We start from the raw sequence: 20,686 nt of genomic DNA, 5'->3' as shown, positions 1-20,686 counted from the left end.
TTGAAACTCACACATATGATAAAATAGGAGGGACGACTGTATATGCTGCAGATTTAGGTTTCTTAAAGGAAAAATGAAATATTTGAATACTAATATAGTGGCAAGATGTAATTATATAGAATTCCATGCAAGGAAGTTGGGTACTACAGAAAGGGAAATGCATGGTTATTGAAACATATAAAATGAGTTAGCTGTTGGAAGACGAATGGAATTTTGTAGGTTATTAAAAAAGCCTGAGCGGGTGAGTACTTTTATGGATTTAAATAATCGAAGATAGAGTATGAAGTGTTTAGAGACAGTAGATACTTTGGATATTCTAATTAAGCTTTTCTAATATTCACAAACTTTATAAAAAAGAATGCATTTATGAATCCAAGCAATAGATCAGGAACCTGAAATTTGGATGTGCTGTGGTGTTCATAATTGCAATTACTGTACATGTTGATGGACACATAGTTTTCTTCTCCTGATTTATCACTGAAATGAAGAACCAAGTTAAGAGAAACTGCCATCTGGACAATATTTTAGATGCTTTATTCAGTTTAGAATTTTTTTGTCTTTTCCAGATCCAAGAATGGACATTATAATCTATGATGATTACTCCAGTTCATCGTTTCAGAGATATTGAGAGGAAACCAGAATATCTTCAACCGGACCAGTGTGTCCCACCTCCCAGCCACAGTTCCTCAGAAACAATGTGGTTTATTCGAGATGGTTGTGGTATTGCCTGTGCAGTTATCACCTGGCTCCTGGTATTTTATGCTGACTTTGTAGTCATCCTCGTAATGCTACTTCCATCAAGAGACTATATTTATAGTGTGATCAATGGAATAATTTTCAATACTTTGGCATTCCTGGCTGTGGCTTCACATTTGAGAGCAATGATAACGGATCCAGTAAGTGTGTTACTTTAAGAAGGTTTCAAACTAATGTAAAGGCTCAAAAAAGAGTAGCAAGGATGTTCACAAAAGCTGCAGTTGTGTGCATTAAGGAATGTAAGAATGCTTAGAAGAGAAACCTTAAGAAGGGATATGGCAATACAGTTTAAAATTCTAAAATCTAAACAGAAGATGAGTGTAGTTGTCTTCATTCCATGCTGCAAGTAGCGAAATTATGCTTTTGTTATAAGAAGAGAAATTTAAATGCAATGTTTAAAAAAATTAATATAAAAGCAGCGCTTAATGAAGTAACTTTTTTCCTGTGAATATATTTAAGAAGGGCTGAATAGCCATCGGTCAGGAATGCCTTAATTTGGATTCCTCCAGGTATTTGGGATTTAGATTCAGTAATTTAAATCAGGGCTTGTCAACCAGTGGTACAGGTACCACCTGTGGTACATTGGCACCTGGCAGGTGGTACACGACCATCCTAGAAAAGTAGCGGGGGAGGGGAATGAGCTGAACCAGTGGCAGCACCACACAAGCCTGAGCGAGAGATGGCTGGAGCTACAAGGCTGTCAGGACTCAGCGAAAGCGCCAGGATCAATGCCAGGCTCCAGCTGGAGCTTAGCGCTGATCCTTGTGCTTCTGCTGAGCCCTGAAGAAGTGCTGATCAGCTGGAATGTTCCAGCATCTCCAGGGTCATTCAGATGCTTGCCAACTGATTCATATTTATGATGGTCACAGTGTGCTAGGGTCATGTGAAGTGACCAAAACCTGCTGCAACCACCCAGCAGATGGGGGGGAATAAAAACCAAACATCCACCCCACCTCACCCCCGCTGCCAATCCTCAACAGAAATGCTCACAACAATGAAAACCTCAGACAGAAGGAAGAGCGAGGCCGGGCAGGTAGGCAGGTGTCTTGCTCGGATGTGGCTTGGGGGGCACTTCTTTCAGTGCCATTGTAACTTCAAACAGTCACTAAGCAAACTGTTGTAAGTCGAGGACTACCTGTACCTTATCATTTTTTCCCTTTTTTGGGGAGGGGGTCAAGTTTTTGACATCTTGCTAAGTGACTGATGGTACTGGGATATTGCCATATCCTAAAATTGGTACAATAGGCGAAAAGGTTGAAAAGCCCTGATTTAAATGACCTTTCCAGCTTCATAAAGTTAGGAATATGTGACCCAGTTGCTTTTTCTCTTGTTTGCTTTGTACCAAAAAATTCTAGAATGCATAGAGAATATAAACTCTTGATTAAATAGTATCATTTCTTAAAAATGAATCTTTAATATTTTGCCTTTAATCATTACTTTAAATATGTACAGTGGAATATTAATAAGAAATGCTAAGATCCTCAAACAGTACAGGATTGCAATTTTTTTTCCTTTTGGGAAAAAAGAGGAAAATACATAGATGAAGATCTGTGTAGGAGTCTTTTTTCTTATCTGCTCCAATACATTTAATATTGAGAGCATGCTGTGGCATGAAAAGCTGGAAAAACCTGTTTATATGTTTGTCTTTTTAAACAACTATATGGTATTTTGAATAAAACAATACTTTTTCATTTGAATATAGAATAATAGTTATATATCTATAATTACCTCCAAACACAATTTCCATTAGTCTCTGCCAGCAGAGAAACTTGTATTGGCTGGGGATGATAGGAACAAGATGCACATATCAAACAATGGCCAAATTTTATCCAAATGTATTTTAAAATATTAACTGAATTTAAAAAGTAACAGACATTGAGTTCCTTACAGGGTGGATATGATCCTTATTAAAAACAGAAAGCTGAGTTTTTAAATCAGTTTTGAATTTCATGTTTACAGCAAATTGTATTATCCTTTGAATAATGCTGTTTAATGGTTTGAACATCCTAGTCTCTAATAGAGATGAAATTGAAAATGAATGAATCCACTGAGAATATTTTCCTTTTTTAAATACTTCTAGGCACTTAGCTGTATAACTGAAGATTCAAAGAGGTGGTGCTTGGGAGTGCTCCTTATCACATGTTGGCAGTTTTTTAAAGCACTTGTGTCTTTTCACAGGATTTGTATGCTGACCTCTGCAGCTGTTTTGTAGCCACAGGAAAAGATATGTTAGTTTAAGGGGTTGTCAAAAGATGCTTCAGGTATTTCAGTTCCCATTAATGATGGGAATTGAGACCAGCAATTCTGTTGCTAAGCAGTGCAGTCATAAAATTGATGTCATGTGACTTATAGTGACAGTTGCAGCACTTTTAGTTGTTAGTTGTTATGTGCAGTCATAAAGTTGATTGCATGTGACTTACAGTGATAGTTGCAGCAATTTTAGGCAAATTCCACATGGTAGAAGTGTCCTATGATGGCATGCTTGCCATTTGAGGCCTCCTGCTGGTTTCCCCAATGACTTTGCTTCTTTGAAGTGAAGGTCATAAATGGTTATCACACAATGCAGAATGCTTTGACTATCAAAATTGCACACCAATTTTCAAGTGCCCAAATTATAATCATGTGATCATAGCCATATCCATTCATTAACTGCTGTCATAACTTTGAACAGTCAATGAATAAGGACTACCTGTATTTATATGCCTATATGTGGATAGAAACTTTGTCTTTTCTACTACAAAATGCTGTATATCTGACATTAGTTGAACACAAAAAGACATACTAATGCATGAGATTTTTCTTTTCACCAATGGTGTTAAACCACCCTATTTTCTAATAAAAACCTCAGTTTTTCTTAGATAGTGCAATCTTTTATAATTATATGTGTGTGTTTAAACTTTCACAAAAAGTACATTGAGGTTAGTTACAACCAAATTAAAGTGACATGAAGCTGGAAGATGTGTTGCCATATTTAGGCAAATGAAGCTAAATGAAATTTGTTACAGTGAGTTAATTCATTCTTGCACCTGCACAAAGCAGCTCCTTATGGAAAAGAATGAAGTATCTCAATTGGTTGTTGGGGTGCTACCTGAAAAGCTTCATAACTACAGATAGAAGAGAATATTTGTAGCTCAGGTTGAACTGTTGGGTTCTTGATACTCTCTGAACTTGGTGGTTTTCTTGCAGATTTCATTACCAAACTAAGTAACATCATCAGTGCTTACATCAAGCTCAGAGAGAACCAAGGACCCCACAGCTTCATAGGTCTCAAATAGCTTTTAATGAGATTTGTACTATTAAAAAAATCATATTTGGCATGATTAGATTTTCCACAGGTCCTAAAAACAAGGTAGGTACCTATTGTTCTCCAGATATGTTTGCTATAATTCCCCTATGCTAAGGAGACCACTAAAATTTATTGGAAACATCAGTTGAACATGAGTTCATTGTGTGAATCAAAAACTGAAATCAGCTGCAGTGAGTTCACTTGCGTAGTGCTGACTTATAATAGAAACTGGGCCTCTAACTCCAATATGCACGTTCTTTGTTTTTCACCTGAATTCTCTAAAAATATTTGCAGAAAAAAAATGCTTGAAAGCATACAAATATTTGTCCCTTGTAGCAGTTATCTGTTTTCTGGTGATTTTCCTTTAATTGAATATGAAAGTTGTTTTCTGCTTCAAACTAAATATTTCAAATATTTATAGGAGTTTGCTTTACCTCATGAGGACTGTATATTATTCATCTGAACCTCTTATGTTAGTATAAGGATGGTTTCTGGACTACCAATGTTTACTGAAAGTTAAACAATCATAAATGACATTTTTTTAAAAATTATGCATTATAAACTCCTTATAATATTTCCATATTAACAAGGTAGAAAACATCGTGCTTTACTTAATATAGTTGATTATGTTGCATATGGGCTTCTATAGCAAAAAGCTTTTCATAAAGTTTATATTTAGATTATAATCTTATCATATCAACTTCTGTTTGCTTGTCTTATCTGCCATATGTGAATGGTATTGAAACCTCTCCCTTTCCTCATACAGCATAGCATGCTTCAGGTGGTATTGTATTCCGTAAATACATACAACTTTTGCATTTTTAAAAAATACATCAGATTGTCTTTTAATTTCATGAAATTTGGTTGATTGGTTTTAGATGTGACCACAAAGTGCCTTTTGAACCCAAGCTGAAAAGTTCTTCTGAACTGTTCTAGATTGGCTATAGTTCCCAGGAACAATTTTGTTCTGAATTTTATGCAAGCAAGAATGGCAAAGTGATACTATTGTTTCCTTAAGACAAAGCTGATACATATCACTCCCACCCACTTCTCAGAGATACCTGGGACCACCATAGCTGTGCATCTGTTTCTCACTGCTGTTCTTGCAGAATATCCACCTCTCCTGTAATCTCTGAGGGCCTTCCCTTTATTCCCTCAGCCTCTTCTATTGTTGTCAGGGAAAGCTTCAATCAATTTTTTTTTTGCTTTTCTCTCCCAAATTCTTTAACCCAAAATAACTGTATTGTGGTCTACATTTGGAACAAAACAGATCTGATTCATATTTGTGTATCTATACTAAACACATATTTCTGGCTAGCACTCTAGGCATGGAATGGCTTGCATGTATAGGTAGTCCTCATATTAGTATAGCAAGTGGGACCAGAATTACTATCACTAAGCCACATGTTCCTAAACTATGATGTCATTTGCACATTTTAGCTTTAGATTCAAAGGGCTATACCTTTGTACTATATGCATTATCATTAAGCGTTCCTAAATTCATCAGTGTCTAAAATAAGGGCCCCTGAGTTTTCTGATTGTGATCCAGTGTTCTGGCACTCTTTATTTTCACTTTTAGGGTGCAGTGCCCAAAGGTAATGCCACAAAAGAATTCATAGAGAGCTTACAGTTGAAACCAGGACAAGTAGTTTATAAGTGTCCAAAATGCTGTAGTATCAAACCGGACAGAGCACATCACTGCAGGTAATTATAATACATCATCATCATAGTCTATTTATGTTACTATTGTAATTTAATAGGCATCAACAGTAATCTAGCATGTGACTCTTTCATTCATCATCTGTTAGTATGATTTTAGCACGTTGTTACATTCTGATTTATTTTAAGCAAAACTCAATATAATTTAGAACTGAATTTTGTAACATCTTCAAAATTTTCTGCTTAAAAAAGCAGGTTACATTAATATGTAATATATTAATTTATTCACATTTGAGCTATGTGGTAGTTTAGAATTGTTTTCCACTGGCAGATCCACACATCCGGAAAATCACTGCCCATGTGTGTATGTGTGTGTGTGTGTGTGTATCAGACGGAGAATCACAAACACATATGAACACCTCAAGAGATCTTTTTCCATTGTTCTATGATGTACAAACCAGTCCCATCAGGTGGGATCACATGATGCATTGGTGGAAATGTGTCCTCTACAATCTCAGACTACGTATATCCTCTTGCTTTTATCCATATATTTATCTGTTTCCGCTGGAAGACAGCATGGGTTATGCATGAAGGCTTTAAAATGATCTATGGATTATTTTAGTAGTGAGTTTATTATACTTGTTTCACTTGTCACATACGCAATGTTGTCTTCAAAAAACATTTTTTCTGACCAGAAGCCAGAATTGTATAATGGTGACTGGCCAGGTTTTGTACAATTATAAATCGTTTCCCACCTGTATCTGATCTTAGATGACAGCTGTATACCATATTAGCGGATTGTCCCTTGTGTCAAATCATAAAGCATCTGTTCTCAAAAGTTATAAAAAAAGGTCTGTATGGTGAGGAATCAACACCCAAGTGATAAAAACATGCAGAAGTTAATGTAACACTTCCCCCCTTGCTCTGATAGGTATTTAAAGTATGAAAGGAAAGGTAGCGTAGAGTTTTAGATTCTGAGTGATACGCAAGCTCATACAGAAGCCAAAATAGAGTTAAAATGCACTCCATAGCACCAGTACACAAGATACCAAGCTGAATGCATATAGTCGGTGAAAAAAAGTCAATCGATTAATTGGATGGAGTTTATTGTGAATTGCACTTCAAAAATGCTGAAAATTCTCGTACACCCCCCCCCCCCGTTCCTAGCATTTAAGTTACATTTAATAACTAAAGACTGAACTAAAAAAACTGAAATAATTAAAACTGAAATAAAAACTGGAGCCTCTAAATCAGTGTTTCTCAACCTTGACAATTTTAAGGCATGTGGACTTCAACTCCCAGAATTCCACAGCCAGCAGTGCTGGCTGTGGAATTCTGGGAGTTGAAGTCCACATGCCTTAAAATTGTCAAGGTTGAGAAACACTGCTCTAAATCAATTAGAGATTCGCAGCAGCATTTGCCACTTATTCATAATGCTTCAAATCTAACATTTACTTCCACTTTGAATGACATTGTGAATCTAAAACTATGTTCTCAAAAAAAAAGTAACGTAGAAGGCAATGTAGTTTTTGACAAATAAAAATATTTATTCCACAGTTTGATATCTATAGACCAGTTTCTCAATGTAGATGGATTGTATTTTAATTTGTGGTGTTTTTATTTCCTTTTAGTGTTTGTAAGAGATGTATACGGAAAATGGATCACCACTGCCCATGGGTTAATAATTGTGTAGGAGAGAACAACCAGAAATACTTTGTACTGTTTACAGTAAGTAATTCACTGAGTGAATGGTCTATGTAACTATTGAAATTGGTCCTGAAACTTCAAGTAGATCTTGCTCAATTTTTTTGAGACTTCTTCCAAAAATAATTAAAAGGAGATACTTGTGAGAAAAGTAGCTACCCTTTTAAGCTGTAGGATGCTTGAAGCAACTTAAAAAATATAGTCGGCTAGCAATGTATGGTTTCTCAAAGTGTATTACTGCACTTTAAATCATAAGCTTAATATTGTATCATATTCCATCACCAAAGTAGCCTAATTCCCTGTGAATGAAAGTAAATAATATGATATAAATTAAATAATATGATATAAATTAAAACATGAATATGCTACTTAAAATGAGAGTTTTCTTTTTGACAGAGAGAGGGAGGGAGGAAAGGGGAGAGAGGGAGAGAGATAGAGAGGAAGAGGGAGAGAGAGAACATTGAGAGACTGTGGGCATGAAATGGAGAACAAAGTTTTATTTTGCTTCCCAAATGTAAAATCTGACTAACTCGAGTCTGGGTATTGGGCATACTTCTTACCAGGCCCTTAAATAGTTTATAAGCCTTCCAGAGTTTGTGCTAATTTCCCTTTAGAAAGAAAAAAAATAACAGTTATAAAGTGAATGGAAGATTGTTCCTGTACATACTGTGCTTCAAACATAAATAGTTCAAAAGATACGAGTTTGCTGTCAGTTGATTTCCAGTAAATATAGGGACCATGTTGTTTCAAGATTTTAGGGCAAAAAACCATTGTTCTTCATGTGCATGATAAAAAAAATAATCTGTGCTATATTTTGTATATATAATCTTTACACATTCTTATTCAATTTTCAAATCTGTCTTTCTTAACATTCCAAATTCTGTTTCAGATGTATATAGCACTAATTTCTCTGCATGCTCTAATTATGGTTGGATTTCACTTCCTATATTGTTTGGAAGAAGACTGGACAAGTGAGTATTGACAATGTAATATTTTTAAAGTAAATAATTCTAATTGTATAACCCTCACAAAAGAGATTTGAATGGGTGATTGCATGTTTCCCAAGACTATGTTTGTCCTTAATTTTATAACATTGTCTTTATTTTTAGCTTTCTCTTCCCCCCCATGAGGAAAAAAGCACATATCTCCTTTAAAGAAAATTAGCTATAAGATTATTTGACTTAGGCTGATCATAAGTACTATACCATGAATATGGTGAGAACTCAAGAAATTAATAATTCTCCTTGAACTTTCCATAGAAAAAGTAGGTGCATAATGCTTTTAAATGCCCCTATTGTATCTTTACTTTGTATGCCTACAAGAAACACCATTGACCCCTGTTCTGAAATAAGAAGGCTGTGGAGTGGGGCAGAAATTGTGTGAGAATAGAAATGAAGTGCAATATTGGAATAAAACCTGTAGAGAAACCATGTTTTTTCTGGTTAGGGGTGAAGGGGAAGGTGTAGCCCAGCACATCCTCAAAAGCATTATGGAGACCTGGGGTTTTACTGACAGCCTGTGATTCTGTCCACCCTTTATCTAAACAATGGGCCTTGAAGAGTTATATAACTGTTGTGAAATAGGATATGCTTGTGTATTGTGTGATAACTGAAAATGATCAGTGAAGTAAGAATTAATAAATAAAAACATTGATAAAGACAATATTCACCTTTAAATCAGGACATGAAAATTCTGCATATCAAAGTTTGAAAAAGTTTGGGTTGTGGGCCAAAGGTGAATTCATGTTTCATAATTAAAATCGTAAGAAACAATACTATGTAGAAAGTACCCTAGAATCTCTTGTTTGCATAATCATTATGAATGCAAATCACAACAGACAGAAAAATCTAGGGAAAAAAAGATTTTTATTTCGTTTCTATTTCTATTCCTTGTTTCCAACTGCCTTATTTTACTTCCAGCACCTTTGGTATTTCATTCTGAAACTTAATTTCATGTGAGTGTGAAATAAGCTGTGATTTAAGAGCTTTGGGTTTCTGATGACATTAAACTATATTGGAAAGGGGAACATCTAATAATGATTTTATAAGAAAAAATGTATAAAATATCAAGACCAGATTGGACTTAGATTAGGAAGATGGAAAGGGAGACTGCCTTGCAATTACAACATAACTTATAATTACAAGGTGTCCTCGATTTATGACTACAATTGAGCCCAAAATTTCTGTTGCTAAGCAAAATAGCTAAGTGAATTTTGCCCTATTTTAAGACCTTTCTTCCCACAGCTGTGAATCACTAAAATTTTTAAGTTAGTAATAAGGTTGCTAATTGAATAGGGTTTCCCTATTGACTTTACTTATCAGAAGATCACAAGTGGTGTTCACCTGACCACGGGACAATGCAGCTATCAGAACTATGAACCAGTTGCCAAGCTTCCAAATGTTGATCACGTGACCATGGAGATGTGCAATGGTCTTGTCATAAACCATTGTTAAGTCACTTTTTTCAGTGCCATTTTAACTTTCAACGGTCACTGAGTGAACTGTTGTATGTTGAGAACTACCTGTATTTATTCCTGCTACATTTAGAAGTCTGTATTGTATGACCACTGACTTTCAGAACTCTATAACTGAATTTCCAGATGTTGGAATTGGTGGTTTATAAATAATTCTGAATAATTAAATCTCATTTATTTATGACTGAATAAATTTAAAAGCTATTCAATATAAGCAAATAGTGTACAAAAGCAGCATTCTTACTGGTTCAGTTGCTTGAATATGAAATGCTCTTTCATATTACATTTTTCAGAGTGCAGCTCTTTCTCTCCACCAACTACTGTGATCCTCCTGATCCTCTTGTGTTTTGAGGCTCTCCTTTTTCTCATTTTCACATCTGTAATGTTTGGAACGCAGGTACATTCCATCTGCACTGATGAAACAGTGAGTACTTCCTATATCTTGATTATTTTGTTCCTATTTTAAAAGAATCATTTGGCGTGATTTCATTTCCTTTGTCCAAAAAAGTATATGAGGGTGTCAAACTACAGTAGAAAATATATTTTATAAATAGCAATTGGATTTCCTGAAATACAAATATTAGTAAAGTTTTTCCCAATTTGATGCTCTCCAGACATTTAATTAATTTCAAGGTGGGAACCTTATTTGGAAAGTTTGGTATAGGACAAATGTGGATATAAAATGTGGATATTCATGGCTGATAACTTTCTACAATTTCATTTTTCACTCTTACTGTATACAACAGTAATATGCACATTAGTGACATACAAAGATAATACGAGCAGTATATATTTGTACATTTCTAGAGGCGTTGCTACCCATCATTTCTGCATTATCCAGTTTAGCAATCAAAGCAGTTGTGCATTTCAACAAAAATCAGTGCCACTTCTCTTTCAAAGGAAAATTGTCACTTACTATTAGTATCTGGTATTATTAATCTGAAAGAAATCTGTGATTGCCTGGCTTAGAATGTAAGTGGATCAGACATCTTTTAGCATCTGTTTATCAATTTTGATCAGCAATGGATGTTGTTGTTTGCTTCTCTTTATTGGCTCCTGCCCAATAGAAAGCACTGTTATTTTTCGCAATGTGATCAAGTTGCCTGGAGTAACAGACAGACATAAAAGAGGTATTGTTTTGCCAAGAGATCCAAACAAATTGAGCCAGTGTTGTCATCTGTTTATTTTGTTTTATGAATTGAAGGAGGTTTAGAAGAAACCTGCTATCATGGAATTATTCATGCAGATAGTTTCGTGCCATGTTTTGCAGAATCCTGAAATGATAGTCAAATAGTTAATCATCTTTTTTCTTATTTTCCTTACAAAGGAAATAATTAAAATTTTGTACATTGAAATGAGATCCATAGGTATCATTATGTTGCATACAAGTCTTTCACCAAAATAAGGATGTTGAGATCTTAGAAATGAGGAACCCCGTGGAAAATACTGGCACTTATTTCTGTTGAAGATCCTTAGAATTTTTCTGTAATAATCTTCTCTAGGCCCATTTTCAAGTAACATATTGAAAATTAACAATTATATCTTTATTGGAGAAAAAGAATGAAAGATTTTAGATAATTTTCCAAAGTGAGAAATAAATTTGTAGCACTTTAAATAAGGAAGAAAAATCTCAGTGGAAGAAAGTCCACTGTGTTCAGGCTCAAATTTAGTTATTTCATAAATGTTCTTTGCCTACATTGTTCCCAGTTGTAGAAATTTAATAAGGAAGACTTCATCCCCAAGAATCTCAGAATAGCATATTATGTTAAAATGGAACAGACATTATTTTGCATAAGAATTAGAAAATCTTTAAAAGCAGTAAATTTCATATATTATAGGGTGTTATGCCTAAGGAGGACAGTCAGTCATCAACCTCACTTCTGAGTCGGGTGAATATGGCAAAAGAAGAACTAAAGAATTCAGTATATCTATGCAGAAGATACAGTTTGCAACAATCCCTTTAAACCAGGGGTTCCCAACCAGGGGTGCTTGCACCCTCTGGGCGTGCGAGACAATATTCCAGGGCATGCGAAAACTTGGGTTATGCATAATTTGTTGCCGTTATTTCAAACTTTTGTAAGGGTGCGAGAATATATCAGAAGCATTCTAGGGGTGCAGGGTATAGAAAAGGTTGGGAACCGCTGCTTTAAACCATCATTTTAAATTTAGAGGTTTATACATGCAGCCATTTTTAGGGAATGGTTTAACACCTCTATTGTTGTGACCCTTTTCTCATTTCATCTATTTTGTGAACTAAAATGCTTTTAATTCTTTATCCTTTGTATAGTAAAAAATATCCTTTTGCTATTTTGGTGGCCATTTTAATGTTTTTCCACTGTATTATTATATTTATGTATTTATTTAATTTGAGATGGGAATACTAGAAATTTGAAATACTAAAATTTGAAATGTGACCATGCCATTGGGTTTTATATGAAGGCAGATGGCAGCATCTAATCTACCTCAGTTATCTGAAAACAATTTAATCTGCTAGGCATGGTTAATATGTTTTGAAAGATTACTCCAAAATCCCAGGGATATGGACTAAACTTCTCAGAAGGTGGCAGTGACAAACAGCTTCCACATTTTTGCCAATATATTAGTAGATATTCAAGTCACCATGAATTGAACTCAACTCAAGGGCATCATCATTTATTATGATTCCAAATGCACTGCAAAGTAAATGGCCCAGTTATTGTTTTCCTGGTTGCATTTGAGAATCTCATCAGCGTATACATATAAATGAATTATTTTCTTCTATCCCTAGTATAATTTTATACATGTGTTACTTGAAATGTCACGGTGTTATCTATTCATCCAGTTTGGAAAGATCATTCATAAAATTATCTGCTTTGCATTTTTGAACAAGCAGGGTATCTGGCACATATTTACAGACTCAGCCACCTCACTGTTTATATCCTATTCAGATATGAAAAATCAAATGTGACTGCTGTAGTTCTTTTAAGAAAGTAGATTCTATTGTTCAGGTACTTCACTTGAACATTGCTCTTTTCCCACTCTTTTTAACTATTTATTGAACCATAAAAGGACTAGTTGCCAGACATGGGTCTGCTTTTTTTTGCCCACAGCATGACTAAATCTATTGGCCGATGGAGGGGAAGCTGATCAAGAAATGTACTACATGTGTATATAATATGGTCTTAGCCCAAGAAACCATTGATAGGAATAGAGTGGGAGGATGCTAAAAACAACAATTTTATCAAAGCCTTCTGGCACTCTCAAATTTACTGTGGTATTTAGATGGCAAAACTCAGTGTGCTACATATAGCATAATACAGAAGCATCAGTAACTCTGAGAAGTATACACTACTAATGCATGAAATGAAGTTAGAGGTTTCTGTACCTGGTTTATGGTTAACCATACTTTTCTATATTGTATCAAACTATGTTTCATTATTCTGCAGCCCAAACAGGACACACCAAACGTAGCCCAAAATATCCAGTACACTATTGCCACAATTCTTGGTTTCTTTTAAAGTATAGGAGCCCAGTATATTTCTGCAGCCTTCTTTTAAGCTAAAGGCTGTGCACAGTTATTCTGTGAATCTTAATTTAGTTTATATTCTACTCTTTTTCTTAGATTTGATCCACTATCATTTTAAAATTTGAGATTAGACTGTTTAAAGTAGCAGTGAAGATTTAGTTACCATACTAAGACTTTGGTTTAAATTAAATTGATTCAGCCTTCGTATTTGTTGATCTTAATTTATCCTGGGACTTTCATTTAAAAGTTAACACTGCCCATATACGTTTTCACCAAAATCACCCTTAGTTTTAGGATTTGATCATGCTAAAATAATAATAAAAGAGAGAGTAAAGATGTAGAATATCAAATAAATGTGTCTTTGATCCTAAAGTATTACAATATGGACAAAATAAATGACTTGCTTAAACCAGCTTACCATAGTGATAATTTAATGACTCTTGTACATAGAACAGCATATTAGCAAGTCATTAACTTATTCTAGTGCTATATGGAAAATAGGGCAACACTGTAGCAGACCAATAGAATCAGTAGATCATGTGCTCATGCTCATAGGCTGTATGTACAGTATAATAAGATGCTCAGTGTTTGTTAATTGTTCCACCTCTTTCATCTTATTTGGATGACACTAAACATTGCTCACTTTCTTTTTATTTTTTAACCTAGAGCTGAGATATGTGTAAAAGTAGCTAGATTTGTGTAATGTAGTAGTTGGGAAATATAATACTGACCCACAGCTTTCACATTCCAGACATTTTAAAATTAGAGACGTGTTTAAATATTATGATTTTGCATTTTATAAATATTTTACATTTCTATGCTTATTTTAGTTTATTTTTGTTCCACTTTTCTGTATTATAGTCTATGATTATATAAATATATAAGCATTAAAATAATTTATAAATAAATAGAGCTGGCAAATTTGTGTTTGCAAGCTAACACTGAGCCATAAAAATAAGATCTCAAATCATAGTTATAATTTGGTTTGGATTTTATATTGGGTAAACTATAATTTTGCTGAGTTTACATAAAAATCATGTATTCATCTAGCTGTTTATTTATTATTAATACTTTTATGCTGCTTCGTGACCTGGCTTTAAACAGCTTAATAGCAATTGCATATATGAGAACTGATATCAAAAGCTTCTTATATCCTTTCAACCAGGGTGGAATGACAGGATGAATTAGGGACCTCAGGAGTGAGCCTCCTCAGTAATGGTCCCCTCTCCTCTGCAGCACCCTTTCCCCAGAGATGAGGCTGGTTCCATCCTTACCAGTGTTCTGTGAGGCTGTTATGATCCAGAGCAGGGGTAGGCAACCTTGGCTCTTTTATGACTCATGGACTTCAACTCCCAGAATTCCTGAGCCAGCATGGCTCAGCTTGGAAACCTCTCCCTTTCCCCTCAGCATAGCTGGCTCAGGAATTCTCGGAGTTGAAGTCCACGATCATAAAAGATCCAGAGGGTCTTTGGAGAAGAAATGGTAGATGGCCTGATCCCTTGAGAAAGGTATATCACATTGGAGGAAAATTATTTAGATTTGATCTACATTACTTTATTGTAATTGGCTGTATTGGAGGATCTATAAGCTATTCAGAATCAGTTTGATTGGAGCAGCATGTAAAGTCAAGTGATAAATAAATAAGTAAACTTGTTTGACATTTATGACTTCTCATAATGCAAGCCAAGGTTCACTGTTAAGTCTAAATGCAGTCATTATTTACTTTATTACTCCATTACATAATACTAAACTTCAGAATTTACTTCACAATCAGAAATAAGGGTGTCTTAGCAAAACATGCTGAGGATAAGTCAACATGAATTTTGCTCAGTTTGTTTAATAATTAAATATTGTGATTCCAAGTTAATTTGATGGCTTTGTGATTTTCTGATTTCCATATATGTCCTTTTAATCATTAGGTTGATAGGTAGCATATTTCATGCAACAACTTATACAAATTACATTTATAAGCTGTTTCTTTTTTAATATTTTACAGTGTGCTTAAAATGTATTCCTGTCTCTTTTTGCAGCCTCCCTATCATTCTTCAGAAATACTGTCCACATATGTTCATCTATTATTCCTACTAGCTCTTCAATTTCATTTCTGCTTCTTAAGTAAAGAATATCTTTGTTACTTATTACTTCTTCTTCAGATCACTGCTGTGCAAATTCATGCTCTTTTTCCCCCTCTTCCCTCAAACGGAATTGATTGTAAAAAATTTGCTGGTTTTTTCGTTCTTGCATGCTGTTTAATTGCGTTGTATTTATTTCATTTCTCAGCTTCATGAAGAATTGAGCTTCTCCTTTCCATTATGCCTTTCTATAATTAATGTCTTTTTTTGAGAAATTATTTGTGTTGATAATCAATTTAGTGATTTCAGATTTTAGGCAGTTATTACAAGTTGCTATATTGTAATTGATAAATTACAGCATTCAAGTAGTTAAGCATGTTCTATATCTCATACCAGATCTAATCTCTGTGTAAAATTTAAAATGAGGGTTATTTCCTCTATTAGTTTTTCTAAGGCTAACCAATATAACCAATATTGTTTACAAAAATATTTTCTTCATGAAATTCTGACTCTCTGATCAATTAAAGCCATCTTCTATCAGAATACTATATTTTTTGGCTGTATCCTGTATTTTTCCCTTCTATTTTAAATCTTGCATTCTGGGGAGGAAGCAGTATTGTATCCCTTTTCAGGTAGTCCTCCGCTTATGACCACAATTGAACCCCAAATTTCTATTGCTAAGCAAGACAATTGTTAGGTGAATTTTGCCCCATTTTACAACTTTCTTGCCACAGTTGTTAAGTAAATTACTGCAGTTGTTAAATTAGTAACACTATTGTTACTAATGGGGTTTCCCCATTGACTTTGCTTGTCAAAAGGTCATAAAAGATGATCACATGACCCCAGGACATGGCAACCATCATAAATATGAGTCAGTTGCCAAGCCTCTGAATTTTGATCACGACATAAGTGCAACAGTCATAACTATGAAAAACAGTCGTAGGTCAGTTTTTTCAGTGGCATTGTAACTTAGAACAGTCACTAAATGAATTGTTATTAATCAAGAACTTCCTGTATCGTATTACTTTGTTTCTATACCCCGTTACTGTGGTTTTGTGTGTAAATTTTGTTCTTCCAAAAGTTTCTCATTAGCGTCAGTGCAATTTTCCAGTTGGAACATCATACTATAATGCAGTGTTTCTCAACCTTGACAATTTTAAGGCATGTGGACTTCAACTCCCAGAATTCCACAGCCAGCAATGCTGGCTGTGGAATTCTGGGAGTTGAAGTCCACATGCCTTAAAATTGTCAAGGTTGAGAAACACTGCTATAATGTAACATGACTAAATAGCATGTAAGGGTAAGCAGCATAGCTTTGCAGCTGCTGATTCCACCTATGCGTAGACATGTTTAATAACTATGTTAACAGCTAGCTCCATGAGTGATTTACTCTACATGTTGTGTGAACTATGAACGTGGACTTGTGTTTTTTTTTCAGGGAAAGCAAACCAGAGAAAGAAACTACCATCTATTTTGTGTTTCTTTCTCTGTCTTGTCTGCTTCACACAGTGATGTGTTAAGCAAACCATGGAGAGATCTGTCATATTTATCAGCCACACCCATTTTTGGGAGAAGTGAGTGAGTGTAATCTGAACTATCCATTCACTACTAATTTGAAATAATTTCATATCCAGACCGACTTACTAAGGACAATGGCACATCCGACTCTATTGTTCCTGCATTTCTAAACATCACTCGAAAAATTGACCTGAAAGAATGGAGAATGGATCAGTTTCCAAAAATATCTAATATGTAACTTTATATTTTATAGCCTAACCAATTCTTAATGCCGATATAGGTGCTTATTACTAAAGTATTAGAAACTCATCTGACATGTATTCTTCTGAATTTTCCGAAGCTAATATTGTTACTATTTTCCCCTTTCTATACTCATGCATTACCTGGCAATTCTTTCTTCTGCTGGCGAGTGATGCAACTTTCTCTAACTACGTGCCCTCTAGATGTGCTGAGTTTGTAACTTGTTGAGTATATTGGTCAGCAGTCGTACCAGCTGAGGAATTTTGGGAAATAACATTTCAATGCATCTAAATGGCATCAACTTGCAGAAAATAAACATGTTTAAATGAAACTGGAAAAGAAATGGCTGAGGCTTTTCTTAAATCTGGAAATGATATATTTCCTTATTAACCATTTGAATAAAAATATAATTCCTTTGTTAAGTATTTTGGGGAAGGAGAGTATTAATGTCAACTCCTAAAGTTGTCATGGCAACTGTGATTTTCTTTTCATGTCTACATTATTGGTTTTCTCCTCCCAACCTTTGTTAATTTTTTGAAAAAATATGTTTAGAAAATCTTAGTATTTTCCTGCTCCAGCCATTTGATAAAGGATAGATAAGAGGGAACCTTTTCCCCGAAACCAGAAGTACAAAAATAAGTTCCTGCCTGAAAATGTCATATTTCTGTTTTCAGGGAATAGAACAGTTGAAAAAAGAAGAGAGAAGATGGGCTAAAAAAACAAAATGGATGAACATGAAAGCAGTATTCGGCCATCCGTTCTCTATAGTTTGGCTTAGCCCATTTGCTACTCCAGACCAAGGAAAAGCCGACCCATATCAGTATGTGGTCTAAGAATTCGTGACAACATTTTCACCCAAACAAAACTGCATTTGCGGCACTGTGGCTATTATACATGAATGTTTCAAATGAAAAAAACCTTTTCTTTAAAGAAAAACTGCCTATAAAAGGGCAAGTAACTGCAGAGAAAAGATGAGGGGGAAAAAAGCAGGTCTGTATTCTGCAAACTTTGATAATTCTTCATCTCTGGCTGAAGCGTTTTCTTTTCTTTTTTATTTAATAACTTGACTGGCCTATTTTTTTTCCTATCTGCTTGCTGACACAACTAATGTAAAGGAGAAACTCCTTTCTTTCTGACCTATGCTGACTGAGTAATATTTACACAACCACTGAACAACAGCCAGTGCCAGGAATATCATCTTATATGGGTATTCATGAACTTCTTCATAGTAAAGAATACTTTTATGTTGTGGTATTTTGTATGCATCTGAGTTAAAGCCTCACATAATGTCTGAAGTAATGGAAAAGAAAATATGGCTCAGTTGATAACTTTGCTTAGCTTTTAAGCTTTAAAATATGTTGCCAACACTATTGTATTTTGGAGAGCTACAGAAATACTTTCTTGTGCTGTTTCTTACCATATCTTTCGGGAGAGCAGGATTTGTTGTCACTATTGGTTATATGAATGAAGGTTGTTGTATGTGTGGCTTTGTAATGCCTTATAATTGAAGAGATATGAAAAGTTGATTTAAATGTGTAGAATAGCAAGATAAAGTTTGTATTAATTAAAAAAGGGGAGTGGTTAATGAATAGTGTTCATGTATAGAAGAGGCTTAAAAATCCAGGTCTAGCATTGTCCTTTAATTTTCTTTTTAACATTATCTCCTTTTTATATCTTTAAACATTTGTTCTGCTTTAACTCTATACATATATATTTTATAATCAGAACTGTCATGTGTTAAAAGATCATGCATGCCTTCTTTCATGATTACATGGATGGCAAACTGTATACATAGTAAGAGCTTGGACTAAGTAGAGGGCATTCTGTTTAAAACAAAAATAAGAAGAACAGATTACACCCAAATGAGTGAGTCTGTAACATTTTGAAATATAGGCAGGGATTTCATTGCATATTTTGGATTTAAAAAATTCTGATGGTTGCTATTAGAGTATCTGCAAGAAAAATATAGAAATGCAAATGAGCTATGTTCCCAGATGTATTGTTTAAACTGAATCAAAGCCATGGAGTGGAAAGGAAATAGATTTAAAAGGCCAATAGATTTGTCTCATTTTGAAAATAATGTGAATGCTGCATTTTTTCAATACTGTCAATGCTTCCATATGGGAAACAAATGCAATAAACCTTTTCTGAACACTGCTTCTGTGCCTTTATTTAAAACAAGTTCTTTTAAATTCTATTGTCCTATAGATTGTAGATAGTTGCATAATTAGAGTTTAGAGCTAAATTTATTTGACCAAATAGTACTGTGGCTACACTTTTATAATCTATCATTGTGTGCTCAGCAAGCCAACAGACATTTTTGTAACAAAACTAGTTTCCTGTTTCTACCATTACCTATTGAAATGTGTATTCCAGAAGAATGTATTTTATGGGTTGGTAATCCTTGATCTGTGTTTAAGAGATGTTTTGATAAAAATACTTATAGCAATCATAAGAAAAAGAAATTGATATTTTATCTTTTAGTCTTGGAAGTAAGAGTCACTGAATTCAATGAAACTTATTTTAAGTGATTATATTTAGATCATGATTTTGATTTTTTTTCTGAATGATACTATAGTTACTAGCCTATTATACAAAGAATTTCAGTGATTTATAAAACAAGATATTGCAAAGAGAATATGAAAATATGGTTAGGTGTTACTCTCCATATTAAAAATAATTTACCAGATGTATTCCAGCAGATCAACTGTCCATTGATGAGAGAGTGCTGTTCCAATTTTCATCAGCTCCCTAATTGTGGAATTTCCTCACCATGGAGGCTTGGATCATTTCTATTTTGATGAATTTTTGGGCAGGATATTCCATATTTTCCAAGTTTTAAATATCTTGCTAGATATTAAATATATATGAGGATGGATAGTGCTATTACTGTATTATTTTATGGTGTTTTTTGGTGGATCATAAAAAATTACACTGCAATAAATTTGTCACGGGATACCATTTTGGATTTGATGTAATAAACTGATATGTCTACCTCTGAAAAATGTCAAATAATTATATGTTTGCTTAGCTATTAATGAATAAAATGATTTACATTCAAGTCAAATAAATGACTTTACATTGAATTTGGTTCTTTATTTGTTCCAAACTGAATAGTTTGTTTTATTAAATGACTCATTGATCATTGAGTTCCAAACACAAATTGGACAATACTCTAAATGGCATAGAAATATGCAAATCAGAATTAATATATAAGATTTCAATTTTTTTTAGTATGGTCCATGTAGAACATCATAAACATTTACTTAATGCTGATCGCTATCTAGTCCAAACTGCAGATTTATGACATTGCATAGCACTCATTTTTGAAAGTACGACATTGGGGGTTGCCCAGATAATAACATATTCTCGAATAAATCCCTAAAGTTTTTGGATTTTTAAAATATAATTATAGCCTTTCCATGTTATACAGGGAAATCTCACCTACAGGAAATCATAACATTGGTTCATAA

General features: G+C 34.2%; 1 protein-coding gene across 7 annotated transcripts in view; it reads left to right on the top strand.

Moving 5' to 3' along the window:
• ZDHHC3 (zinc finger DHHC-type palmitoyltransferase 3) overlaps window positions 1–20,686 on the top strand; it is a 44,587-nt gene that overhangs the window by 19,645 nt on the left and 4,256 nt on the right. For 5 of the 7 annotated variants that reach the window (XM_039336108.1, XM_039336109.1, XM_039336111.1 and 2 more), the window contains 5 exons: window positions 567–896; window positions 5,622–5,746; window positions 7,333–7,429; window positions 8,295–8,376; window positions 10,172–10,302. In XM_039336108.1, coding sequence (XP_039192042.1) covers window positions 591–896; window positions 5,622–5,746; window positions 7,333–7,429; window positions 8,295–8,376; window positions 10,172–10,302 — 741 coding nt within the window. In that variant the 5' untranslated portion in view covers window positions 567–590. Of the gene's footprint in view, window positions 1–566; window positions 897–5,621; window positions 5,747–7,332; window positions 7,430–8,294; window positions 8,377–10,171; window positions 10,303–17,887; window positions 20,300–20,686 lie in introns of those variants that run through there. The other 2 variants (XR_005555881.1, XM_039336113.1) reach the window with 2 other exon arrangements.

This window comes from Crotalus tigris, unplaced genomic scaffold (genome assembly GCF_016545835.1).
Source record: "Crotalus tigris isolate CLP2741 ecotype Arizona unplaced genomic scaffold, ASM1654583v1 scf7180000017666.27876245, whole genome shotgun sequence".
Taxonomy (NCBI): domain Eukaryota; kingdom Metazoa; phylum Chordata; class Lepidosauria; order Squamata; family Viperidae; genus Crotalus; species Crotalus tigris.
Note: the sequence above shows the minus strand (reverse complement) of the source record. Positions and strands in the feature narration are given on the sequence as shown.